The 21,548-nt window shown below is 37.5% G+C and overlaps 1 protein-coding gene across 1 annotated transcript in view; it reads right to left on the bottom strand.

The window, feature by feature from the left end:
• Nucleotides 1–21,548, bottom strand: part of ABCC4 (ATP binding cassette subfamily C member 4 (PEL blood group)) — a 152,095-nt gene that overhangs the window by 93,435 nt on the left and 37,112 nt on the right. The window contains exons 10-18 of the mRNA XM_067293393.1: nt 19,530–19,619; nt 18,817–19,008; nt 17,184–17,278; nt 16,978–17,064; nt 7,313–7,409; nt 5,915–6,130; nt 3,845–3,985; nt 2,403–2,440; nt 1,945–2,045 (exon numbers count right to left, since the gene is read on the bottom strand). Coding sequence (XP_067149494.1) covers nt 1,945–2,045; nt 2,403–2,440; nt 3,845–3,985; nt 5,915–6,130; nt 7,313–7,409; nt 16,978–17,064; nt 17,184–17,278; nt 18,817–19,008; nt 19,530–19,619 — 1,057 coding nt within the window. The remainder of the gene's footprint in view (nt 1–1,944; nt 2,046–2,402; nt 2,441–3,844; nt 3,986–5,914; nt 6,131–7,312; nt 7,410–16,977; nt 17,065–17,183; nt 17,279–18,816; nt 19,009–19,529; nt 19,620–21,548) is intronic.

Consider the following 21,548-nt stretch of genomic DNA (forward strand, 5'->3'; position numbering starts at 1 on the left):
CCTGTTTGCCTTGTCCCAACTGCTGCGTTTTGAGTCAGGGAGAAGAAACCAAATTCTCCAAGAGCAACTGGATATACCCAAGCAGGAAAGCCAGGTCAGGCAGAAAAGGAGCAGAAGAGGTATCAAGGAAGGGGGCTATGGCAGAGCCCAAGCCTAAAAGCAGCCTGTGGGAGTGATAGGAGGAGAGGAAAACGTTCCTGGGAACCCTGCACTTCTGCACAGCTTCAGTCTTGGAAATCACTGGAAGCTGCTGGCACAACCAGAGTGAATGAATCACCTGAAAAGACCTAGTGGTGGGGAGAAGGGGGAAGAATGAGACTTCCTTTCAAGTCTTTTATCCAGCCTGCCTCAGGCAGAAGGTTTTTGTTTTCCATATTTACAAGCTTATCTCCTCCGTACTAGAGGGACTAGGGCTCTTGGCAGGCTCCCTTCACAGAAAGGTGTAGAAGCTGTACCTCAGTTCTGGCCAACGGGGATTCCTGTAACGGAATTTTTTTACTCTTCCAAATCTTTATCTTACAAAAAGAACAAAGACTAGGAAGGAACTACCATGGTGATTTTTTCAAACACCAAGGATCAGAAATGAAAATACTAAATTATTTTATACAGTTTCAGAAGCTATAGAAAAGGGTAAATTACATAATTATGTACTACATATATGAAATTAACAACCTTTTTGCAACTGTTTTTCAGCTCGACTTACAACTTTCTGTAAGCAAATCATTGCTTTCTGTTCAATTAATGCAAATATATCATTGAGCCATCTAATTATTTCAGTACTGGGTTAACTTCTGCTGTTCTGTTATCTAAAACAAAATTTGCCTTAAAGTATAAAATTTTCTGTAATACGGTTTAGGTTATACAGCCAGAGAAGCCCAAGTTTACCATCCTTAATCATACTGTGCAATCCACTGGAACTGCTCACAAAATAAGATATTACACAGAGCAAATAAGAATTGAGATTATCTGGCTCCTAAATTGTTGTTTCTCAGGACAGCACAATGTTTTCTGTCAAGTGCCTAGGTCACATGGATTCTCATTAAAAATATATATATAAACATAAACAAAATAAATAAGAAAAGTAATAAATAAAAAAGACCTGTCCTCTCTGTGCATATTCTTCTGGCACTCCGCTGTTTGCTCAGATCTATCAAAAATCTCCATCAAGAAATTACTATGCATACAAACCTGTAAATAACTAGAAGTTAAGTGCTAAACAGCTAGGATCTGAGAGAAAGCATATTTCTACACATTATTTTTCTATGCTCATTTTTACTATCCTTCAGAATAGTATTTTAAGATGTTTCGATGTCTGAGGATAAAGATTGATGCCCTTTCTGGGATATTCAGAGGCATATATCTATCTAAGTCCTACTGAAATATATTAAATTTTTTTTTTTAATCTTGATTTGCATACTTATCTAGGATTTACTTTAAAAATTGGTTCTTTTGTTATGGTACTTCAGAAGGAATATGGCCATGCCAAGTTTTAAAACAGCAGTATATTATATAAAAAAACTGGAACACTGAATTGCAGAATGAGGATCAATTTCTAATCCCTCTTGCACATCCATATAATGACTGAAGATTTAGCTGAACGACCTATTGGTATAGACAATAACCACAAGCTTACAGTGACTGACTTTTTGAATACTCAATTCCTAGTTTACTTTCTAAAAATCCAGGCAAAGCAAATTAAGACTCTGCATTCAACCTATTTTTTCTGTTAGATTTTTTTCTTTAATTATTCCAATTAATTTAGTCAGGAAACAAGGCTCAGGCTGTTAATCTGTTAAGACATTACTCAGTCACTGCTCAGAATCCCGTTTCCCCACACTGCCATTGCTGTGCACTCCACAAAGCTGCCTGTTATAATAAGTCAAATAATAGCTTTTTAATATAAACTATATACATACACAAACACATATGTGTGTGTGTAATTACCTGCATATATTTCTAAATAAAAGTTAAGGTCTAGATGTTCAGTCTCATTTACTCCATTATTTCCATTTGTTGTGACATTCAACTTCTCTTGATTATTTGCCCTGTGGAAATGCATACAAAAGATAACGATCATCAAATCACCTTTTGCAAATATTCACACATACACACATCTAACTTCTACTAGATTTAACTCTGCTGAGACCTTTAGCTTAAAGGATCACATGTACTTGATGCTGTCATGGATCACACTGCGAGGAGAAGCTATCAGACTTCACCATAAAAGTTGAAATTTTTCACACAGATAAAATAAGAGGAGATCAGAAAAGAAAGCTGAACAAATGCTGAAGTTTCCCATAGCAAGTTTTTCTCTCCTACCTATATAGCACTGATTTCTATTAGACAAAAAGCACTTGACTGAAAAGGCAGAAATAGCTGAGCGGTTATTATCATTAACTTACCAGTAAGAAAGCCACCAATCCTGGAGCACATATGCCACCTTGAGTAAAAAAAAAAACAAACACAAAAACAAGAATCATCCTACAAAAATTAAAAACATTAGAAAATTAAATTTCCTTAGCTATTCTTTTATGTTCTCTGGGAAAACATCGCATATTCAGAAAAGTATGCCATCCAGTCTTTCAAGACCAGCAGCAATTTGCAAAGCACATTAGAAAGTGCATTAGAACCCTCTACAAAGAAAGAAGTTACCTTGAATTACCTTACTTGATAGAGAACTAAAGGAAAGCAATACAATTAAGCAAACAAAATATAGTAGCTTTCCCTAACATATATTAATTGCACATTAAAGAATCCATTTTTTCAGTTCCTATATTTACTACTAGAGATATTCCAAAATGCTTTTTGATTAGCAAACTTTCTGATGTTACCAGTCCAGAAATTTGTGTTTATGGGAGATAATTATTAGAAACAGAGTTGAAGGAGGAGGGAGGAGAAAGAAGAAAAGAAACTGTATTGCCACTTTCCTTCTGTGCCCAGAGGTGACTCTAAACTTGTAATAGGGTTATTTATCTCAAAATAAACCTGTGTTCAATTGAATTAAAATTCTGGATGGTCTACTGCAAACATTTGATCATGCTCAGTGATCTTTTCAAAAGCCTCGATTCAAGGACAATCAGAAAGGAAGTAATGTGTCTCAATACATACACACATATATACGCACACTATTTTAAAGCCAAGACCAGCAATCATTTCCATGAAATGAGTTTGAGCTTTCTCATCAGGAAACAGAGAAAAAGGCAATAAGCTATCTTCACACAGCTTCCTTAGCTGGCCATTTCTTTCAATAATTTTCAAAACCTTTTTGCTTGTTAAAAACAAAAAACAACAACAACAACAAAAAAACTTAGGTATCTGCTACACTCTGCATCACACACAGCATATTTCCCTACCTTCCTCCTTACTTTCTTAATCTGTTAAACAGTGACCTTCCTTCTAGTCCTCTTCATAAGCTACCAGCAGCAAAAGAGTTTTTCTTTCAACACTTCTGCCAGAATCTATCCTCCCATATCCAGTCAACCTCTTTGCCCTCCTCAACTGAAAAAACGTTGTTTCTTCAGATTTGTTAAGACTATTTCTTGTACCTTATAATTTTGTTCTGTATCTCTGAAAACTAGACAGGCTTACAATTCATGTGCTGCACTGCCAGTAAAATAATCACTTAATGAAAATATTAAGACTGCTGAATAAAGACCAGTACAAAACTGCTCAATACTATACAAAAAGTACACGTTAATACACAAAGCATGACTGAGTATATTACACAATTATTAGATAAAAGAACATCATGTTCTCAAACATTTCAGTTGAAACAAGCATACACTATATTTAAAGAAAGACAAAATCAAAATACTTTCATTACTTGTGGCTCCAGACAACTTACCTGTGCCAAAATATTGAATAGTAAAAGTATAAAAATTACAAAGTAGTTTGCTCCTGCAGTGAAATATTTTCTGTAAACTTTAAAGTTTATTTTTCCTTCAGAGCGACTCTCCTCTGGCAGGGCAGCCAGTGCATTTTCAACCTAAAAAAACAAACAAACAAAAAAACCTCACAGAACAGAGTGTCAACCTTGCAGTTACAGATTCAAAACTAAGTCACTTGAAAGTCAGAGTTCAGAATTAGCAAGCAATTAAATAAGGAGATAAAGTGATTATGCACATAAAAACTTTAAACATCAGAACTATGGCTTAAAAAAAAAATCTCAGTGCAATAATAGTGAAAAATCTACTCTGTAAAATGACATTGCAAGGATTTTATTTTGTATTCCATCAAGGCATGTAACGTGACTTCACTTACAATCAGAAATATTTGCCCTGACAATACTGCTAACTGTTTACTGAGTTGGTCTTCTCTTGTACGTTGCCATCACTCATAAGGGTTCTGAAAACTAAGGCCCTGACTTGGGAAAGTTTCAGTATTCACAATGCAAGCATGTCTAACCTTTTATTTTCAGGAAAGTATTCAAAGCAAATACTCTTCTGAAAGTATGCATCAAGCTTAATCAACACATGCCCAGGGTAAGAAATTAGTCACAAAGTTTTAATCACCTCTTTGCAAGTACAACAAAGCATCTGTTAATAGGGAAAATGAGTAAAATGCTAAATGACAAATCATATTAAGCAAACAATGGACAGGGGACACTGAAAGACCAAAAAGGAAAAAATAAGATAGGCATAAAGAAGGCAAAAGAGCTTTTCAAATTAACAAAATTCTGAAGTTTTTTTACAGTACATGTGATAGAAAAACTGGTGCCAGTTCAGTGGACATTTAACACTTGATTTTGCTGTCAGCAGACACAGCTGTACAAGAGCTGTGGAGTCAACAGACCTGACTCAGATGTGAAGAGAGAAATCCCACCTACTTGCCCATAAGAGTAGAGAAGCCTATCCTGATTTTAGCAGCACGAGAGCTGTCAGATGGGAGGGGGGGAAAAAAAAAAAGTTTGGCACACATTGGTCCGTTTGTGGATTTAAGAAGAGCAGAGTCACCACTGAGACATTAATAATACCAGATTAGATTACTGCTTTCTGTCATAAAAACATTCTTCCAAAAAGGTATAAAAAACAAAAGGCTGAATGAAAATCAGTCAGTAGCCTTTTTTTGGTATCTTCATGTTTATTATAGGAAAAAATACACACACATACACATGCGCACACACACCCCCTCCCATAGCATAAAGGTGGAAAGCAGCAGGGATACACAGTGATTAACTGTTCCACAGATGCAGTGCTAGCCCAAGTCTAGCAGGGTTACGGAACTCCTGCACTGTTCTGTGTGAATACAGATACACCATCTCCAGGCCAGCTCCAGTACAGAAAAGTTACGGCTGCTTTTACACAGTGCAGACCAAGAGATAGCAAGGTGTCAGGAAGTCAAGCTGGCATCGTACAAAACACGCTATTTTCAGCACCAGAGAGCTGGGGAAAGCAGTGCAGCGGAGTCCCATGGTTCCTTCCTCAGGGCCAGCTCATGATCATACAGATAAGTTAGTGCCAACCATTCAAATGCAGACTCTGTATGAAGCCACAGCCTCTGTGTGCACTTCCCAGAGCTCAGGATTTTAGGGGAAGTATTAATTTGAGCTCAGCACTGCATGCACACGCAGAAACCATTTGAACCACGTGCTGCACTGGCCCTTTAGAGCACCCCATGTGAGGATATAGGAAGCACAGTGTGGTGCCTTTGGATACGTCTATAGGAATGATCCCTGGATCCAGGAGAGTTGGTGCTGAACCTGAACCTGAGCTGTGGGATGCCTGCCCTCTGTACCCCAGGTGGTAGGACTGTCAGCCAAGCACAGAGCTGGGCAGATTCACTATGGGTGAACTCTCACCTGCTAATGGAAACCAATAATCACTGAAATTCAAATGCAGCAGAGAAAACCCTTAACATAGTCCAAGTTAAAAACCAGCCAAACAACAATTGAGATGAGTCTCTTTTGCGCACTCACGGGTGGTTGCTCCACTGCTCCATCCTTCTGTGAGTGGACAGAAGAACCCTGGGACCAGACAGAGGACTCGGAAAAGGTACGGTTCCTTGAGGTCTTCAGATTGGGGGTGCCTGGAACTGATGGCTGTTCTCCCTCCTCATCTTTTTTCAAAAGGGAAGCAAAGTCGATGCCAGATCTCAGGAACTCTGAATAGGTACCTTTCCCCACCATTCTACCCTACAATTAATATAAGCTTTGATTATCTTCATTATACACTTTCTGTAAAGGACAGTTTTTCCTCCCTCTCCCTGCTGCACAGGTTATGAGTGCTAGATTCTGTGGTTGCTTAGCCCAAGTCCTGCTGCAGTAACTGAGGTGAAGCCTCTTACCATCAGTTCCTCATTCAGAAGAGCAGAAACAAGCTTTTAAGTCTCTAAACAGTCCTCTCTCCCCAGTAGCTAACCAGGCCAAGCAGCATACAAAAGGGATGACAAAAGTCCCAGTTACAGCCAGTAAGAACTACTTTGGAGAACCTGCAGCAGTTAGCTACGCAGCTTTCGGACAAGCTGTTGAACAATGCACATGACCATCAGGCTTTTTATATTACTCAAAGCTAGGGGTGAACACAGCTTAATTTTTTTTCAGTCTTCACAGAGCTCTATGAGGAGCAACACAGAATGTCTCCACACATCTCAGCCATCCCAAACTCATCTCTGGAAAACTACTGCAACCTTTAAAGTGATCTGAATGGGAGGAAAAAGGTGGCTAGTGCCCTTTCTTGCAGTTTTATGATACATCAAAAGTAATTTAAAGAACTTCACCACCCAACCTCAAAAAACTGTTGAAATTCTTGCATTTTCCCCCTACCCTCAAACATCTGGTACAACCAAGCTTGGAACCAGCTTTGCTGAAGGACTGCCTGGTTTCAAAGATATCTGTGATCATTTCTCAGCCTTAACGAAAAAAGGGACCAGTTGCAAAACCAACATAGTTCTTCCTAATTCATACAAAAGCATAAAAAACAAGAGTAAAAGTAGTCTTGGGTCTCAATAGAAGTAATTCTCTTGCAGTATATTATATATACTATATTATATATACACGCACACAGAGAATATATATATACACACACTATATTATATATAAATATAGTATAGTAAATACATGTAAGAAAATTAATAAGATTAAATATATGTATGATAAAATTCAGAAACAGATTTTTCAGGGAAGATATATTAAGAAAATTCAATTGATTTCATTAATAACTTTAATCCTTAAAAACATATATGATCATAAGGTGACAGAAAATGCAGTTAAAACTACTTTTATTTTTGGCTTGTAAATACATTTTTCCATCCTTAGATTACAAAACATTATTAGAAAGTATATCAGACTTAAAGAATAGATACTGATATCACTTACATCTTTTAAGATTAGAATCTGAGTTGCAGCACGGAGATATTGCAACTGGTGAGTCACCAAAACAGAAACCTTTTGATGTAAGGCCTGACAAATACACCTGCAAAGAGATAGAAAAGGAATTTAAAAAATACTTTAGCATCCTAAAACATTTTGAGCGTTTCTGGAAAACTACTTCTACTTAACTATATGGCCTTCAAAATAAGAAAAAAGATAAGTGCTTTAAGCATGGGTATCACATGCTTAACAATCATATTCCTTATTTAACTTTTTAAGTTTCTAAGTAGGGAAAAAAAATTCCAGACTTCTGGCTGGAGGTGGAGGAGAAGGTATCCTAAGGACATTTCACAAAAAGTGTATTAAACTTCCTGCTAACAAATGTACGTGACATAAGCAGGATTACAAACCGTAAAATTAACCAAAATGAAACAGAAAGAAGCAAAGCAGGGCAACATACTGTGGATAATTATGGAAAAAAAAAGGAAAAAAAGTAACAACTTTGAGTTAAGCTTTCAGAGCAGCTGCTACAATAAATCAGAGCTGTGGAGAAGCAGACAGTACCATTGACCTAAGCCACATTCAGCTATATATTGAGGGGGAGGAGTGAGATCCTTCACACACCTCTGACCTTCTCTCATGGACTGAAGGCTTACCTTCCTCTCTAGGAAAAAAAACAAAATCCAAACAACTCCACAACAAAAACCACTGCAACCTAATAATACAAATTCAATGGAGAAATGCAAACAAGCAGTATGGAGGAAAAGGTATAAAAAGAACAAGAGCTTAACAGTAACAATATCATATTGCTTACTGTGTTTAATAAATTCATCTTGTACATCTGCTTAACTCCTTACACACAACTTTTAATATCTATTTTATCACTCCTACAAAGACTGTAGGAAGTAATGCACAGTAAAATAGTTAATACCAGTACTAATCAGAATAAATAATTACATGCAGAAAGTATATTATACAGTTCTAAATAAACTATGTGATAAAATTAGGTTGAAAGCAACACTCTTACTAAAAAAGTTTTATGACTTCTATACAGCATTCAAGAAGCAACTATAAACCAACAGAATGGTTCTTTGGTGACCAAGATAACAATGAACCATGACTAGGTATTTGCAGCAGCATAGTACCCAGCTGCTGAGCAGCTGCAGCTTTTTATACTCCAGACTGTTTGTGGGAGTATTTTTGGGGTGCAGTTACTGCAGACCCTTTGAGCCTTCGCTGGATCAAGCCACATGGAACTGGAGCACCAGCTTAAGATACGCAAGAAGCCCTTCAACAAAACATATCCAGACAACTGGACAAAGATCTGAGGAGCTGCAAAATAGTTACTTGCCTAGAAGGAAAGCTACCAAAAGAGAAAATGCCAGGTATTGACTGTCAAGAGATCAAGCCTTCCCTTAGACAGTCCCACAGCCTAGGTACTACTCTCTGATCATTTAATTTCTGCATGCGAGATATATGTCTAACAGCTTACGGGGACAAACCAGCCACTATAAAACCTAATGGCTGAAAAACCTTTAAACCTTGATGATTATGAGTCACAGTGAACCCACTGCACTTTAAGTCTGTATTTGGACAGAAAAAGTGGATTACAACAGCATCAGAGCAAACCAATTAGATCCGTTAGGGCTGTCAGCACAACACCCTAAATGATCTTGATCTCAGGACAGAAGGCAAAAACGACCTCTGCGGAAAGCAAATTCAAACCATGAATTGCTAAGATGTATCAGTTCATTCAAATACAGAAAAAAAAAAATCTCCATCTGATGTCTATCTGGGTAGGAAGAAGCTAGCTGAATAGTTCGTTGATAACAGGTGAGTAGAAAAATTGTCACAATTCAGTGGTATGAGCACAGGGAGTAAAAATCATGACAAAGTGTATACTTAGATCTATTACTGAGTTAACTCACTGCTCAAACAGCTCACTAGAAAATTCTGCCATTTAAAATACTGTATCATGATGAAACACAGGACTTGCAAAACTAGTAAAATACGAAGCAGATACTAAATATCTGTTTGAACACATCAAGCTATTTGAGTTTTATGCGCTAAACATTTTTTTAATATTCCCTCTCCCACTTGACAAGATCCGTACTGCAGAATGTAGTGAGCATTATGTTTACATGCTGCCTTGGCTGTCACAGGAGACTGAAGCCAGAGTTCAAAGAAAGGCTCACTGTAACAGAATATGATAAAAGCCTGGCACAAAACTCAGAGAAGCACAGTGAATTTAAATGAGTGAAAATGTGGTATTGCCTTTGAGTAGAAAAACAAAAAAAATATCTAAAACAATCCATAAGCATTAACACTTAACCAGTCTAGCTCCCTAAGCCTCAGATGCGTGCCACCTAGCTTTAAAAATATCACTCTACATGTTTGAAGAAAAAACAGCATTACTGAAAGTGCCTGATTCTAGGTGAAACACCAGCTGACAGTGTCTCACTTTCTTATTGATTATGCAAAAAAACTATAGAAAACATGCTTCAGTAGGTGGGATAAATCTGGTCTAAGTGTTCAGATTTCTGCTATGGAGTACACCCACCATCTTTTCACCTGCTGTTTAAAACCCCACAAAGTTCATCAATATTTGTGCTCCTCCATCTCTCTTGAGGAGCTTGCTCTGTGCGTTAGACTCTGAGCATATCTAATGCATGACAGCAGGACAAAATACTGCACAAAATGCAGTAGCCATTGGCACATTTATTAAGTACACACATGCACACAGACACACACACACATGCACACACAGCTAGAATAGATGCGGACAGGGAAGACCCAAAGGTTCTTTAGCCTTTTCAGCACAAGGAAAACAGGATCACAGGGACTATGGAAAGTCCACCCCTCTTCCCCAAGGGAAAATCAATTTAAACTTAGGTCACTCCTGACAGACGTTGGAGGATGTTGTTCTGCTTGTTTGTAAGCTCAACAGAAATTTTCAACATCCTTGAAAACGTATTCCAGGGAAAATATACCTTTACCATGACAAAATTTTTCTCTGAAGTCTAAGTTTATGTCTTTTGGTTCAATTTAAGCCTACTACTTTCCAAAGGACAGGAGACCAGTTTATTCTTGTGTGCAGCATCCCTTTAATACACTAAGACTTCAGTTTCTCTGCCTTTTTCTAGACAAAAAAAAAAACAAAACCCAAAATACTAGTTCATTTAGTTCTTATAAATGAGAAACAGTTCTCTTTTTTTCCCCCTACACAGCTGAATATTCTTTACGGGTTACACTGGACTTTGCAGCTGGTCTACATCTTTTCGGAAGTGCAAAATCCCAAACTGGATACATTATCATTTTGAGGCCTTACAGGTACAAAACATAATAGGAGGATTACTTTACCTGTCCTGCAGGATACAATACTAGTATAAATCCCAGTGCATAGTTTCCTTGACAAGACATGTCAGCATGACCTTGCCAACTCGTACTGGCTTTGGGCTCTATCATAATTCGCACCTCCTTTTCCGCAAAACTGTTACACAGTTGAGCCCTATCCATTGTGCTTCATGCAGAGTCAACACTTTGCACTTATCCCCACTGTGTTGTATCCATTAATTCAAAATGATTAAAATGAAGACTTTTTACATCTCTGTCCCATCTCCAGAACTGCCTGAAGCATTATCCAGCTTTGTATCACTTGCAAATACAGCATCAATGACCTTTATTCATCATCCAAGGCACTGAGTAACACCAGACTCAGGGCAGATATCTCTAGAACTCCAGAAATTACACTCTTCCAATTTGACAAAAAAAAAGAAATTAAATTAACAAATCTAAGCAACAGGATGCTATTATTCATTTTAAAACCCATTGTATTTTGACAGCAAACTTCTGTACAATTAAAAAAAAGTTAACTTGAGCTTTGATGCTGCAGGGCAAGTGGTAGAGGACACTTACTCAGATGGGGGGCCTACAACAGCACATTGCTTTCTCTATGCAGTCAGTCACGGTCTTGGCACATCAGTGCATACAAATCCTCATTTGCTCTTTCTCCCAAATCAGGTTCTCTTTTCTTTGAGACAAGTTGTTCTTTAATCTTTTTTTAGTTTTTAACCTCTAAGAACCAGCTTTCTTTCACCTCTGCAGTGTTTCTTCTTTTATGATTCTACTTTCTTCCTCAGCATTCTTTTTGCCTCCCCTTTTTGGAAGTTCACATACAAGTTAACTTTATTCTAGTCAATACTTGTATTGGTTTCAATGGAAATACCTACTGAAATGAAGTTAAAGCACATGCAGAAGTGGTCACAGGTGTAAAACCTTTGTTATATTAATTTGTTTACTCCCTTTGCTTTCCTCTCCTTTCCCTTTAATTTAAGAATTTCAGGGAAAACAATCCCCCATCTGTTTTGCTATATTTTGAAAGTTAGTGAATTTCAGAAAAAAATATACATGACATATCTGCAAGAGACACTAAAAGCACACCTATATCTATTACGCCATTTCTATTCCTGTGCCTATCATGTTAAACATGTATTTCTATCCCATGACAAGTCCCAGCCTCCACTGGGCTAACACAGGATGATCACAGAATGATCACACTGGACAAAACAATGATCCACCCAATCCCATGTCCTGTCCAGACACCAACCAGCAGTGAACAGCTAGAGAAAGTATACAAGCAAACATACAATGGTGCTTCCTTTGGCATACTTTTCTCGCTTCCGTAGTCTGCATATTAGGGGCTTCTTGAACCTGAGATCTTTGTATTTAAACAGCTCTTCATGAACTTTTCCTACACTAATTTGCATAATTCTCTTTTGAGCCCATTTATATTTTGGTATTCATAATATAGTTTTCAATTATCACCACTAAAGAATGCGACTACAAGAGTGTTCTATAAGTGGCTTTTTGCTTTTATATTGTGTGATTAAAAAAATTTTTTTTGAGATAAAAAGTGTAAAAGATTAGTTTCATAAAAACACAGAATGCACAGTGGTCACATTTATGCTTTTTTTTTTTTTTTTTTTTAAATAAGCCACATTACTATGATATATTCATACCTTTAAAATATATTCCCTACCATAAACATAATGAAGTTGATGGAATCCCACCTATATCATCTAAATGTAAAGGTATAACTAAGAAGTCTTTAAGAGTAGTCTCTGTAGCAAAAAAAATGCTACATAGCATTCAAGTTTGCCCAGTACTTCAGTAGGGCTGCAATCACTGCAGTGATGTCAGACATGAAGAGCATGGACCAGATGTGACACACAAAATGGGAGTCTCTGATTCCTTGAGAAACCCTTGATTTCTAGAGAGCCTACATAAAAGGGGGCAGGAGAAAATCCTTAAATATACACACCAGCTCCCCTGTGCCCTCACCATCCGCAGACAAAGCATACAGTATGCCTTTAAACACAGCACTGATAGAGTATATGCCAGGGTTATTTTTGCTTGGTTCCTCTGACATAAGGATTGTGTCTGTAATCCCTCTACAGAAACAAGACTTTCTAGCTTCTATGTGCTAGGTTTACAGAACTGATGCACTCCACTTGCTTTTAATTATCTACAACACCATAACAGCACTTCTTCCTCAAAGCTCCAGCATTACAGGAAATTTCCAAGTGCGCCTCACTTTGAGGGGTATGAGCGGAAGCACTCAGACTGCTAAGGGTTCCAAAAATCAAACAGTTTAAAAACAGACAAAATAAACATTTAGATCTGTACATCTAATAAAAAAAAATTCTTTTACTCATTTTCCCTACAGTAGTTTCCTTGCCTCTCATTTCCTTCTTAGACTGTGGTCAGCATGCACTAAGGAATCCAGGATCTCTTATCCCTGCACTTCACACAATGGAATTCCTCTCTCCTTTGCAGTCACCTCACTTCTCCCTCACATTTTTCTGCAATCATGAAGGAAACCTCTGCTACAAAATCATGCCTGTCTCCTTCCCTCTCTTGCAGAGAAACTCGCAGTTATCTCAAATGGCAAGGGAGAGGCTTTATCTTTCAGAGCACCTGGTCAAGTTGCCCGGTGATTCTCTGGTCAGCCTCAACTTATGGGAATCCAGTGATCCGTTGTCCAATTACGTGCCCCTTGAGTTCACACTTGAGGCCACCTCTGAGTGCCAACATGCTCCATTTGAATAGATGCTAACATCCAATTACTTCACAGTTAGGGCTGTGACAGATGCAGGAATTTGTCCTGCAGCTTTTATCTAATTCCAGAGGCGAAAATGGGAGAGAAAAGACAAACAGCCATACATTCAAAATAGCTTTCAGCTGACAAAGATCTGCAGAATTCTGTTGGATAGCAGGGATATTCCACTCGCACATACCATTCCCAAACACCGTAACAATAATAGGTCTAATTTTGAAAGAACCCCAGTCTGTCCTGCAATTCCATCTACTTTCATGAGTGCAGAGGAAGAACAGAATGAAACCACATTGTCCATCAGCTGGGACTGGCATGCTGCTCCTGTCTCCGGAAAAGTTTTGAGGGAAGAACAATACCTAGAGAAAAGCGTTTCTCTCAATACATTATTGAAATAAAAATCCCACTCTTAAAACAACCATTTCTGAGTCAGTATCACTGATAGGACACAATTGTGTTTCTATCCAAAGGTGATCTGCAATCATGTAGTCTACAGAAATATGTTAAAAAGATCCACAGGGAGAACAGATAATTTCATTTGGTCATGCTTGGACCCCAAGATTTTCTTAAAACACGGGCTATTCCAAACTTTGTCATCCAAGGAAATGAAATCTGTGTGACCACAATATCTGTGTGCGTGTCCCTCATTTTAAATCTGATAGAAAAAGCAGAGGTTTCAAAATATCTCCTTCCCTAAAAGTTAATGAAAAGAGATATATATAAAAGATAAATGCATAAAAGATAGAATTCTACTCGTGCTCCCCACTGGGAAAGGGCTGAAGCTTATCCACTGTTAAATGTCAGAGAACCCACAGGAAAAGAGGCTATAAATAACACAAAAATCTCCAGTTTATACTTTATTAGGCCCCAAGGAATCTGATTGGGAAAAATAAATCAATTGAAAAACAAGCTTTATTTGTTCCATCATCCATAGAACAACTTGTCTGTATTATGAAGAATTTCTTAAGAGACAGAACAACATTAATGATACTGTGGACTATTTTCCCACTGGAGCTGTACTATTCACATTCTTTTTCATTTGAAAAGTATTTATTTACTGCAGCAGCTGAACAGAAGGAAGAGAAGCAGCAAATGTAATGAACCAACCCTTCACAGACCATAGCTTCAAGGTATTACATAGGAACATACCTATCTTTAGACAGAAATGCATAGATCAGACACTTCTAAGAAATTAAACATGAATATAAGATTAAAAGAAAGAGTGGGGGAACAGAACAATATCCATTTCAGATTCTCATTAAATAATCCTCTATTTCTTCCATCTCATCTATTGTTTTATGCCTTGTGGTTTGAATTTCTAGGGGCAAGTTGTATGAAGTGGTGTCTCAGACATTCCTCAGCATGACATTCTAAGAAATCATTCTTGTCCAAATGTTCTCTTCAGATTTCTAGCACTATTCAGGAAGCAGAATACATCAAAAAGCATGCCCAGCTTTGTTATTAAAGGCCAGCTACTGAACATAGCACTCTCCGCACTCCCCCTAACACCTTTTATAGCTGCAATGGAGGTTCCAGAAGACAACTTCTGTTTGTTAAAGAAAAGACCTTCCTTCCTTAAGATCCTGAACAAGCAGACCTTTGTCAGATTTCTTTGCCACCATGACTCCATGCAGCCTGTTCTCCCCATGAAATGCTTTCATTCTACTTTTATCTGTCCAGCTCAAACTGATCTAAAGACTAGGAGTAAGGGGTAAACTAAAGCAAACACATTTTGAGAAAGAACCTTAGCTAGTTTTCCAAGTTTCAAATATTCTCAGATCATCTCCTTATTCCTCCCCATCGCCACACATTTATCAGCAAAACATACACTGAGCTAGCAGAGCAATGTTCTCCAGCTCTTTAATGTTTTTGCACATAAAAAAACATACTTCCAGTTTTGCAGTAGGATGTAGACACTCCCAATATCATAGCTCACATAAAAAGCAGAATAAATTGAAGAGGCAGCCTGACCTCCTCTGCAAGGCACTACTGCACTTTCCTATTTTCCCCTTTGTGAAAAAGCCTCAAGACCTAACTAAGGGAGGGACAGTTGACAGCTCAGACGTGTACACTTGCAGAACTCAGGTACATTCAGAAACTGAATCTGTAGAGCAATCTTATACAGAAACAAACAAACAAAAAAAAGCAGCTAAAGCTTAGGTAGTTTCAACAGGCATAAAAGAAAATTGATAAAATGTGAACTACAGATGTTATGACCTCCCGATATCAGTCATGGAAGGTGAAAACGATCCTGCATAGAATAACTAATGTAAAGCGTATGTATCGCAAAACTTTTACTCCATACTAGCTCATGGAACCAAATAGTAGCCATTTTAAGAAATTAATAAAGTAAAATATAATTTTGATGGGGTCTTAGAGGGATCTCCAGATTTGAAACTATAAACATCAACAGGATGTACAATTTTCCAATTTAGATATTGACAGCTTCCCTGCATGGAGAAAAGAACATGCATGCAATCCTAGTCAATGCAAATTCTACAACCATTTCTGCAAGGCAGGTTTTTATGGTTGCCTGGGCGTGGGGGGAGGGAACAACAGTAAAAGCAAATTAATTCATGTATTTGTACAGTGGAATTCATAAAGGATGCGAGTGTGCTCAAAAAAAATGTTCTCGTTTAAGCCCACTAAGGTCAGTCAACGGAAGCTCTTCCTTCCACTTCTAATAAATTCTAGATCATACCTTTTGATAGAGGGATGAGCAGGCTATAAAGAAACAAGGAGGAAACACTGGCTGGAATAACTGGGTTATTCCTGTACTCTCTATGTCCTGTAGATTAAGCAGTTTGAAAGATGATAGAGAGAGGGACAAGAGGAAATATATTGAAAAGGGAACCTGATTTTTAATGAACACTGTCCTATTTCTTCAGAAATGGGGAAAGGTCCAATATCTCTCTCTTTTACGGTAAGGCTTACACATTCTCTTTTTCACTATTTCTGCTCTCCACAGTCGAGTCTGCAGGCCATGGTTCCCTGTTTCATGTATTTGAGAGAAATTTCAAGCATTCAAGAACAGAAATGAAAAAATTACTCAAGAATCTAAGAGAAGTGAGTTCTGTCCTTTTCTTTAGTCACCTGAAATAAGTGCTTATTACTACGCAAATAAAGCTGCAGCAAAATAAGAAGTGATTTAAAATCCCACCCCACATTATTCTTCACTCAGTACTAATATTAATAAAATCCAGTACTGATGCATGAAATCTGATTTTTCTCCCCAAGAAAAAAGCACATATTCCCTTAAGAAATAATTCTCACTATAGTATCTTCAAAACAGAGCTCTAGAGGGCTTTTAAAAATAAAGAATAAAATGACAGGGACACATGCGAAAAAAAAAGATGCATCTTCTGGATGCATAAAATAAACAAAAAATAAAAGCAGAAGTGAATGCGTTAAGTTTTGTAAATAGAACCATCTCCCCCCAAAAAAATGCTTTTTCAAGACTTTCTGCAAGGAATCAGAAGATAATAATATAATGAAAATAAAGGAAATTAATTTGAAATGAAATTAAAAGATTTTAAATGAAAATAAAACAGTAACATACTTTTCAAACAAGTGTCTCCCAACTTCAGCATCTACTGCACTCAGTGGATCATCCAAAAGATAGATGTCTGCATCTTGATACACAGCTCTACAAGGTTTAAACAAAAGTCAGTACGACAAATTCTTACACTTATTTATTTTAGACACTAACACCTGTCAAAAACCTCCCCAAACTTGTAAATAATAGAAGCAGCAAAACACACTAGCCTGGCCAGATTTACACGAGCCTTCTGTCCTCCACTCAGCGTAGCTCCACGATCTCCTATTACTGTTAAGTCACCATTTGCTAATAATTCCATGTCCTGTGGACATAAAGAACATCCAGCAAGTAAAAAACTTCATCATTTTAACCGCAAAAACTGACAGACCTACTTCAACATAACATTTCCCTATTCAAATAGTATTAAGGCATCATCTCATATCAAAATATTAAGTGTCATACAAGATGAAATATTCACAGATATTTTAGGGATTTGTACCTTCAGCAAAAGATCATTAAAATACCTTAAAAATAATACACATCTAAAAGGTCACATTTTCTACAGCTGTTGCCAGAGGGAAGTGCATTATTATTCTTAGTGTCATATGGAATATTCACCGATCATTCAGACCACCCTACATACAACAGTAAATTAATTTTGTATTGCTTTTACTATAACATAATGAGCTGTCACAATAAGCTGTCACAATAAATAAAATTGAATAGGTACTACCAGTAAAAAGTAGATTATTTTCCATTTGCCAATGTCCCTAAGAATTACATCAGTTTTATTCGTACTACAATGTATCCAATCCATGCCATTCACTACAAAAGATTGGCTAATTTATGGGACTTGGTACTACAAGCAAGAGAACAAAATTATATAGTGTTCCATGTCATACTAGTGTATTTTCTCTTCACAAAACACAGAAGTTTTACCTTGAGCTATGTAACAAATTCAGAAAGTTTATTCACAGCTTTTATAAGATCCATAAATTTGAAAGTAAACTACAAAAGCAAATCTACCATAAAATACAATTTTTTTTTTTAATGTAGCTTGCAGTCTCTTAAAGTCATTAAGCCCTTAAGTTTAGACAACAGCGTATGACTGAATATCAGGGGAAGATACTAAAACTGTCTACCACGTGTAAAAACTTGTAAAAAATTTTTTCATCACAGTAACCATCTGCTTTTCACCTGTGTTGCTGCTGACAGGAATATCATAACATACTGAGTAAAAACTTTTTAGCTGCCAAGCAAAATGTCTGTTTCTTGACAAATCTGGCTTAATTCTCTTCTATATCTCATGTCATGAACTCCTTTACACACAGACCTTTCAAAAATGTTTTTTCATAAAACTCTTGGGCTTAGCAAGTTCTCCAATATACAGCATTAAGGCTCTTTTGATAACCATTAGCAATGCATATATGCTATACATGAAATTTATTTAAAAAAAATAAAGCAGTATAAAGGATATTTACAAAATGAGAGCGACAGTGTTAGTCTGAATGTTTGTTTTCTACCTTTTATTACATCTAATAACATACTTATCTAGTATAACAGCAATCAACAGCACTAAAAGTGATTATGAAATTAAATATTTGGAAGGCTTTTTCTAAATTTGTCTGAGCTTCACAGAAACTACATCTCCCTCTAGTGAAATTATTAGGAATTACAAGAATGTGCTCATACATGGATGTCACAAATTACACATTTCTTTTCAACGACAGAACTTATTTCACATGCTACTAATAATAATTCACTCTATATATTATTTATTGCAGCATGTACTAGAAGTCCACAAGAACACTAAAATAAAAATTAAGATGGCTAAAATAAAACACACAGAGAAAAGCATACCTTTTTAAGAGCACAGACTTTTAGAACTTTTTCATATTTTTCTTTCTCATATTCCTTGTCAAACAGTATATTACTTCTTACTGTACCAGAAAACACCCAGGGTTGTTGAGAAACATAGGCGATTCTTCCAGAAACATTTATCAATCCTTTCTCTTTAGGCAGCTCACCAAGCACAGCACTTAAGAGTGAAGACTGAAAAAGATTTTGGGGGGGGGGGGGGGCACACAAAAACCCTTGAAGACAGTAAATAAGAGACAGAAATGACCTGCATCCTAACTGCACATTCAGAAATGAACCTTCCAGATAGATAAAAGTTTGTTTCTGAAAAAAGCTACCCAAATTTTAATCTCCTGATAGTAGCACTTCAATAAACTGTTGATATCTTGGACAACTTTTTCAAAAGCAGTTTGATTGCATTAAGGACATCACAGATATTGAGTTATATTTATTGGCATGATGGCCTATAAAGTATTGATACTAGTACATAAATGTTAGTAACCTTTACATGCAGTCTAGAAGCAAAGTACAAAGTATTTTTCAACTTCCAGCCACACCTCTCCCCTCAGAAAGGACATCTGCCCTTTTGAATGCCCATTATCTTGATGTAAAGTGTATTATTATACAAGGAAAGGGACTGTATATTTGCAACTTTCTAGTTGTGCTTAACAGACTTATAAATACCTCGCAAGGTAGTGTAACACATTAAGACTTACTTTTCCAGCTCCTACTGGACCAATCACAGCCAATAGTTCTCCTCGTCTGACAGTAAATGAAAGTTGTTGAAGTGCTGGGCTTTCTAAACTCTATGGATTTGAGAAAAGGTTATGTTTACTCAGCAATGAAACACATACCATCAAAACAACTCTTTAGAAACAGAGAACAATGCATATAAATCACTACAAATAAGCAACCCATAATCCCAACATATTTTCAGGCCAACAACTTGCCTCTTCAATAATTCACAAACGCTTTCAGAAGACACTGATCCCTAACCACAAGTGCTAAAACGTTACACACAAAATTAAGTTCAGGGAATGAGGACCCCCAAAGCCAGCAGAAGCAGCAGCTTCCTCAAAACCCCCAAAGCTAGGACAGCAGTCCTGAGAACAGCAGGCTTCTGCTGGTCCTCTCGCAGCCGCAAGAAACCATGACCCTGCCCGAGCCCTTGCTGGGCAGAGCACTGGCCATGCCAAGCCCCTGGAAAGCCAGGCCTGTATCTGCTCTAATCAAGACTCTGTCCAAAGTGAAAACAGAAAGATGCTGGTCGGTTTTACGCAACTTTGCCTCGTAGACTCAGATTCTCGAAAGCTTTTGACAGATGACTCGTGGGCTATTTGTGTGCAAATACATTACCGAGAATTGTTTGTTCGCCATTTCCTCTTCAGCATGCCTCTCCTTTACGTTACACTACTGATAAGCGCTTATTTCTCCTACATATTTTGTACCTCTCCTATCAAGGTGTAATTGCAAAAATGCCCATTTCTTATGAAAAGAAAGGATACCCCCGCCTTTAACAGCTGTGCTAAACTAATTCCTAAGGGCCTGATTCAGCTCCCTCTCATTAAAGCAAAACATCCTTGTAACAGAATCTGCCTTTAAGTGCATCTTACACCACACAAAGCACGACTGATACCAAAATGCAAACAGAAAAATATGAGCATTAAAAAAAAAAAAAAAAGCTGGACAGTGTTAGTATTTCTATTAAAGGGCCAAATTGAAACCTAGCCTTAAGCTTCTGCAAAAGAGCAAAACCAAGGAAACCTAGTGAACCGCTGCACAACTGGCAGAGCGTTTAAAATCTCTAGTTACCCTTTGACGTTCAGGAGCCTGAAGACGCATCTCCTATCACCGCATCCGTATAAATATGCCAAGTGACCAAGTTCGAGGACTGTGTAAAGGAGGAATTTAGGACCAACTGCTTCAAGTGAGTTGGGAGAGACCTGGCTGGGGTATTCATTCACACCTAGGACGGCAGGGAGAGTGCAGCGAATGCACACGTACCTTCATGCAAGTTCATGCCAGGAGATGCACCAAGGCACCCCAGGTTCAGCAAAATGCCTCCCTTCAGTGCTCCCACCCAGCCACCCAGCAAAACAAGCCTACACAAAGTCAGGATCTCAGTGCAAGAATCCACACTTTTTTGCAGTGTTTGACTCTGCAAACCTACTTATACTATTATTACTAATCTCCACAAGGTGGCAGCAACGGGGCTTTTTTATTTTTCTCGTCTCCTCTCTCCTGCCTGCCCCCCCCAGCTTTTACCATGAATTTGATTTCTCAGTCCAGAGTACACAGTCCAGGTGCTCAACTAGTGTTAAGGTCAAGAGAAGAGTACCAATTTGTGGCAGCCAGTGCATTTTCTGAAATGCAAAGTTTGTAGGAAGAAATAACATCTTTTATTAAAACAATCAGTCTATATGGAAAAGCAGATAAGCTTTCAGACACACAAGTCCTTCTTTCAGACCTCTTGAGCTTGTGCTTCTGTATTCACAGAAGAGCAAATCAATTTCCACCCATGTCCAGGTTTTCAAAACAATGGCATAAGAGCCTAAAAACACTACAGGAAAAAAAAAAGTATTCAAATGATTGTAAGGTATCGTAGACCCTGTATGAAAGTAATAATGCAAGCAAAAAGCATGGCCACAAATACCTCAGGGACATGGTATTTTTCCAAAACAGCATTCCTCATAATTAAAAAACAGTTTGCCCTGAATTCATCATACCTATTTTTA

This window comes from Apteryx mantelli, chromosome 1, assembly GCF_036417845.1.
Source record: "Apteryx mantelli isolate bAptMan1 chromosome 1, bAptMan1.hap1, whole genome shotgun sequence".
Lineage (NCBI taxonomy): Eukaryota > Metazoa > Chordata > Aves > Apterygiformes > Apterygidae > Apteryx > Apteryx mantelli.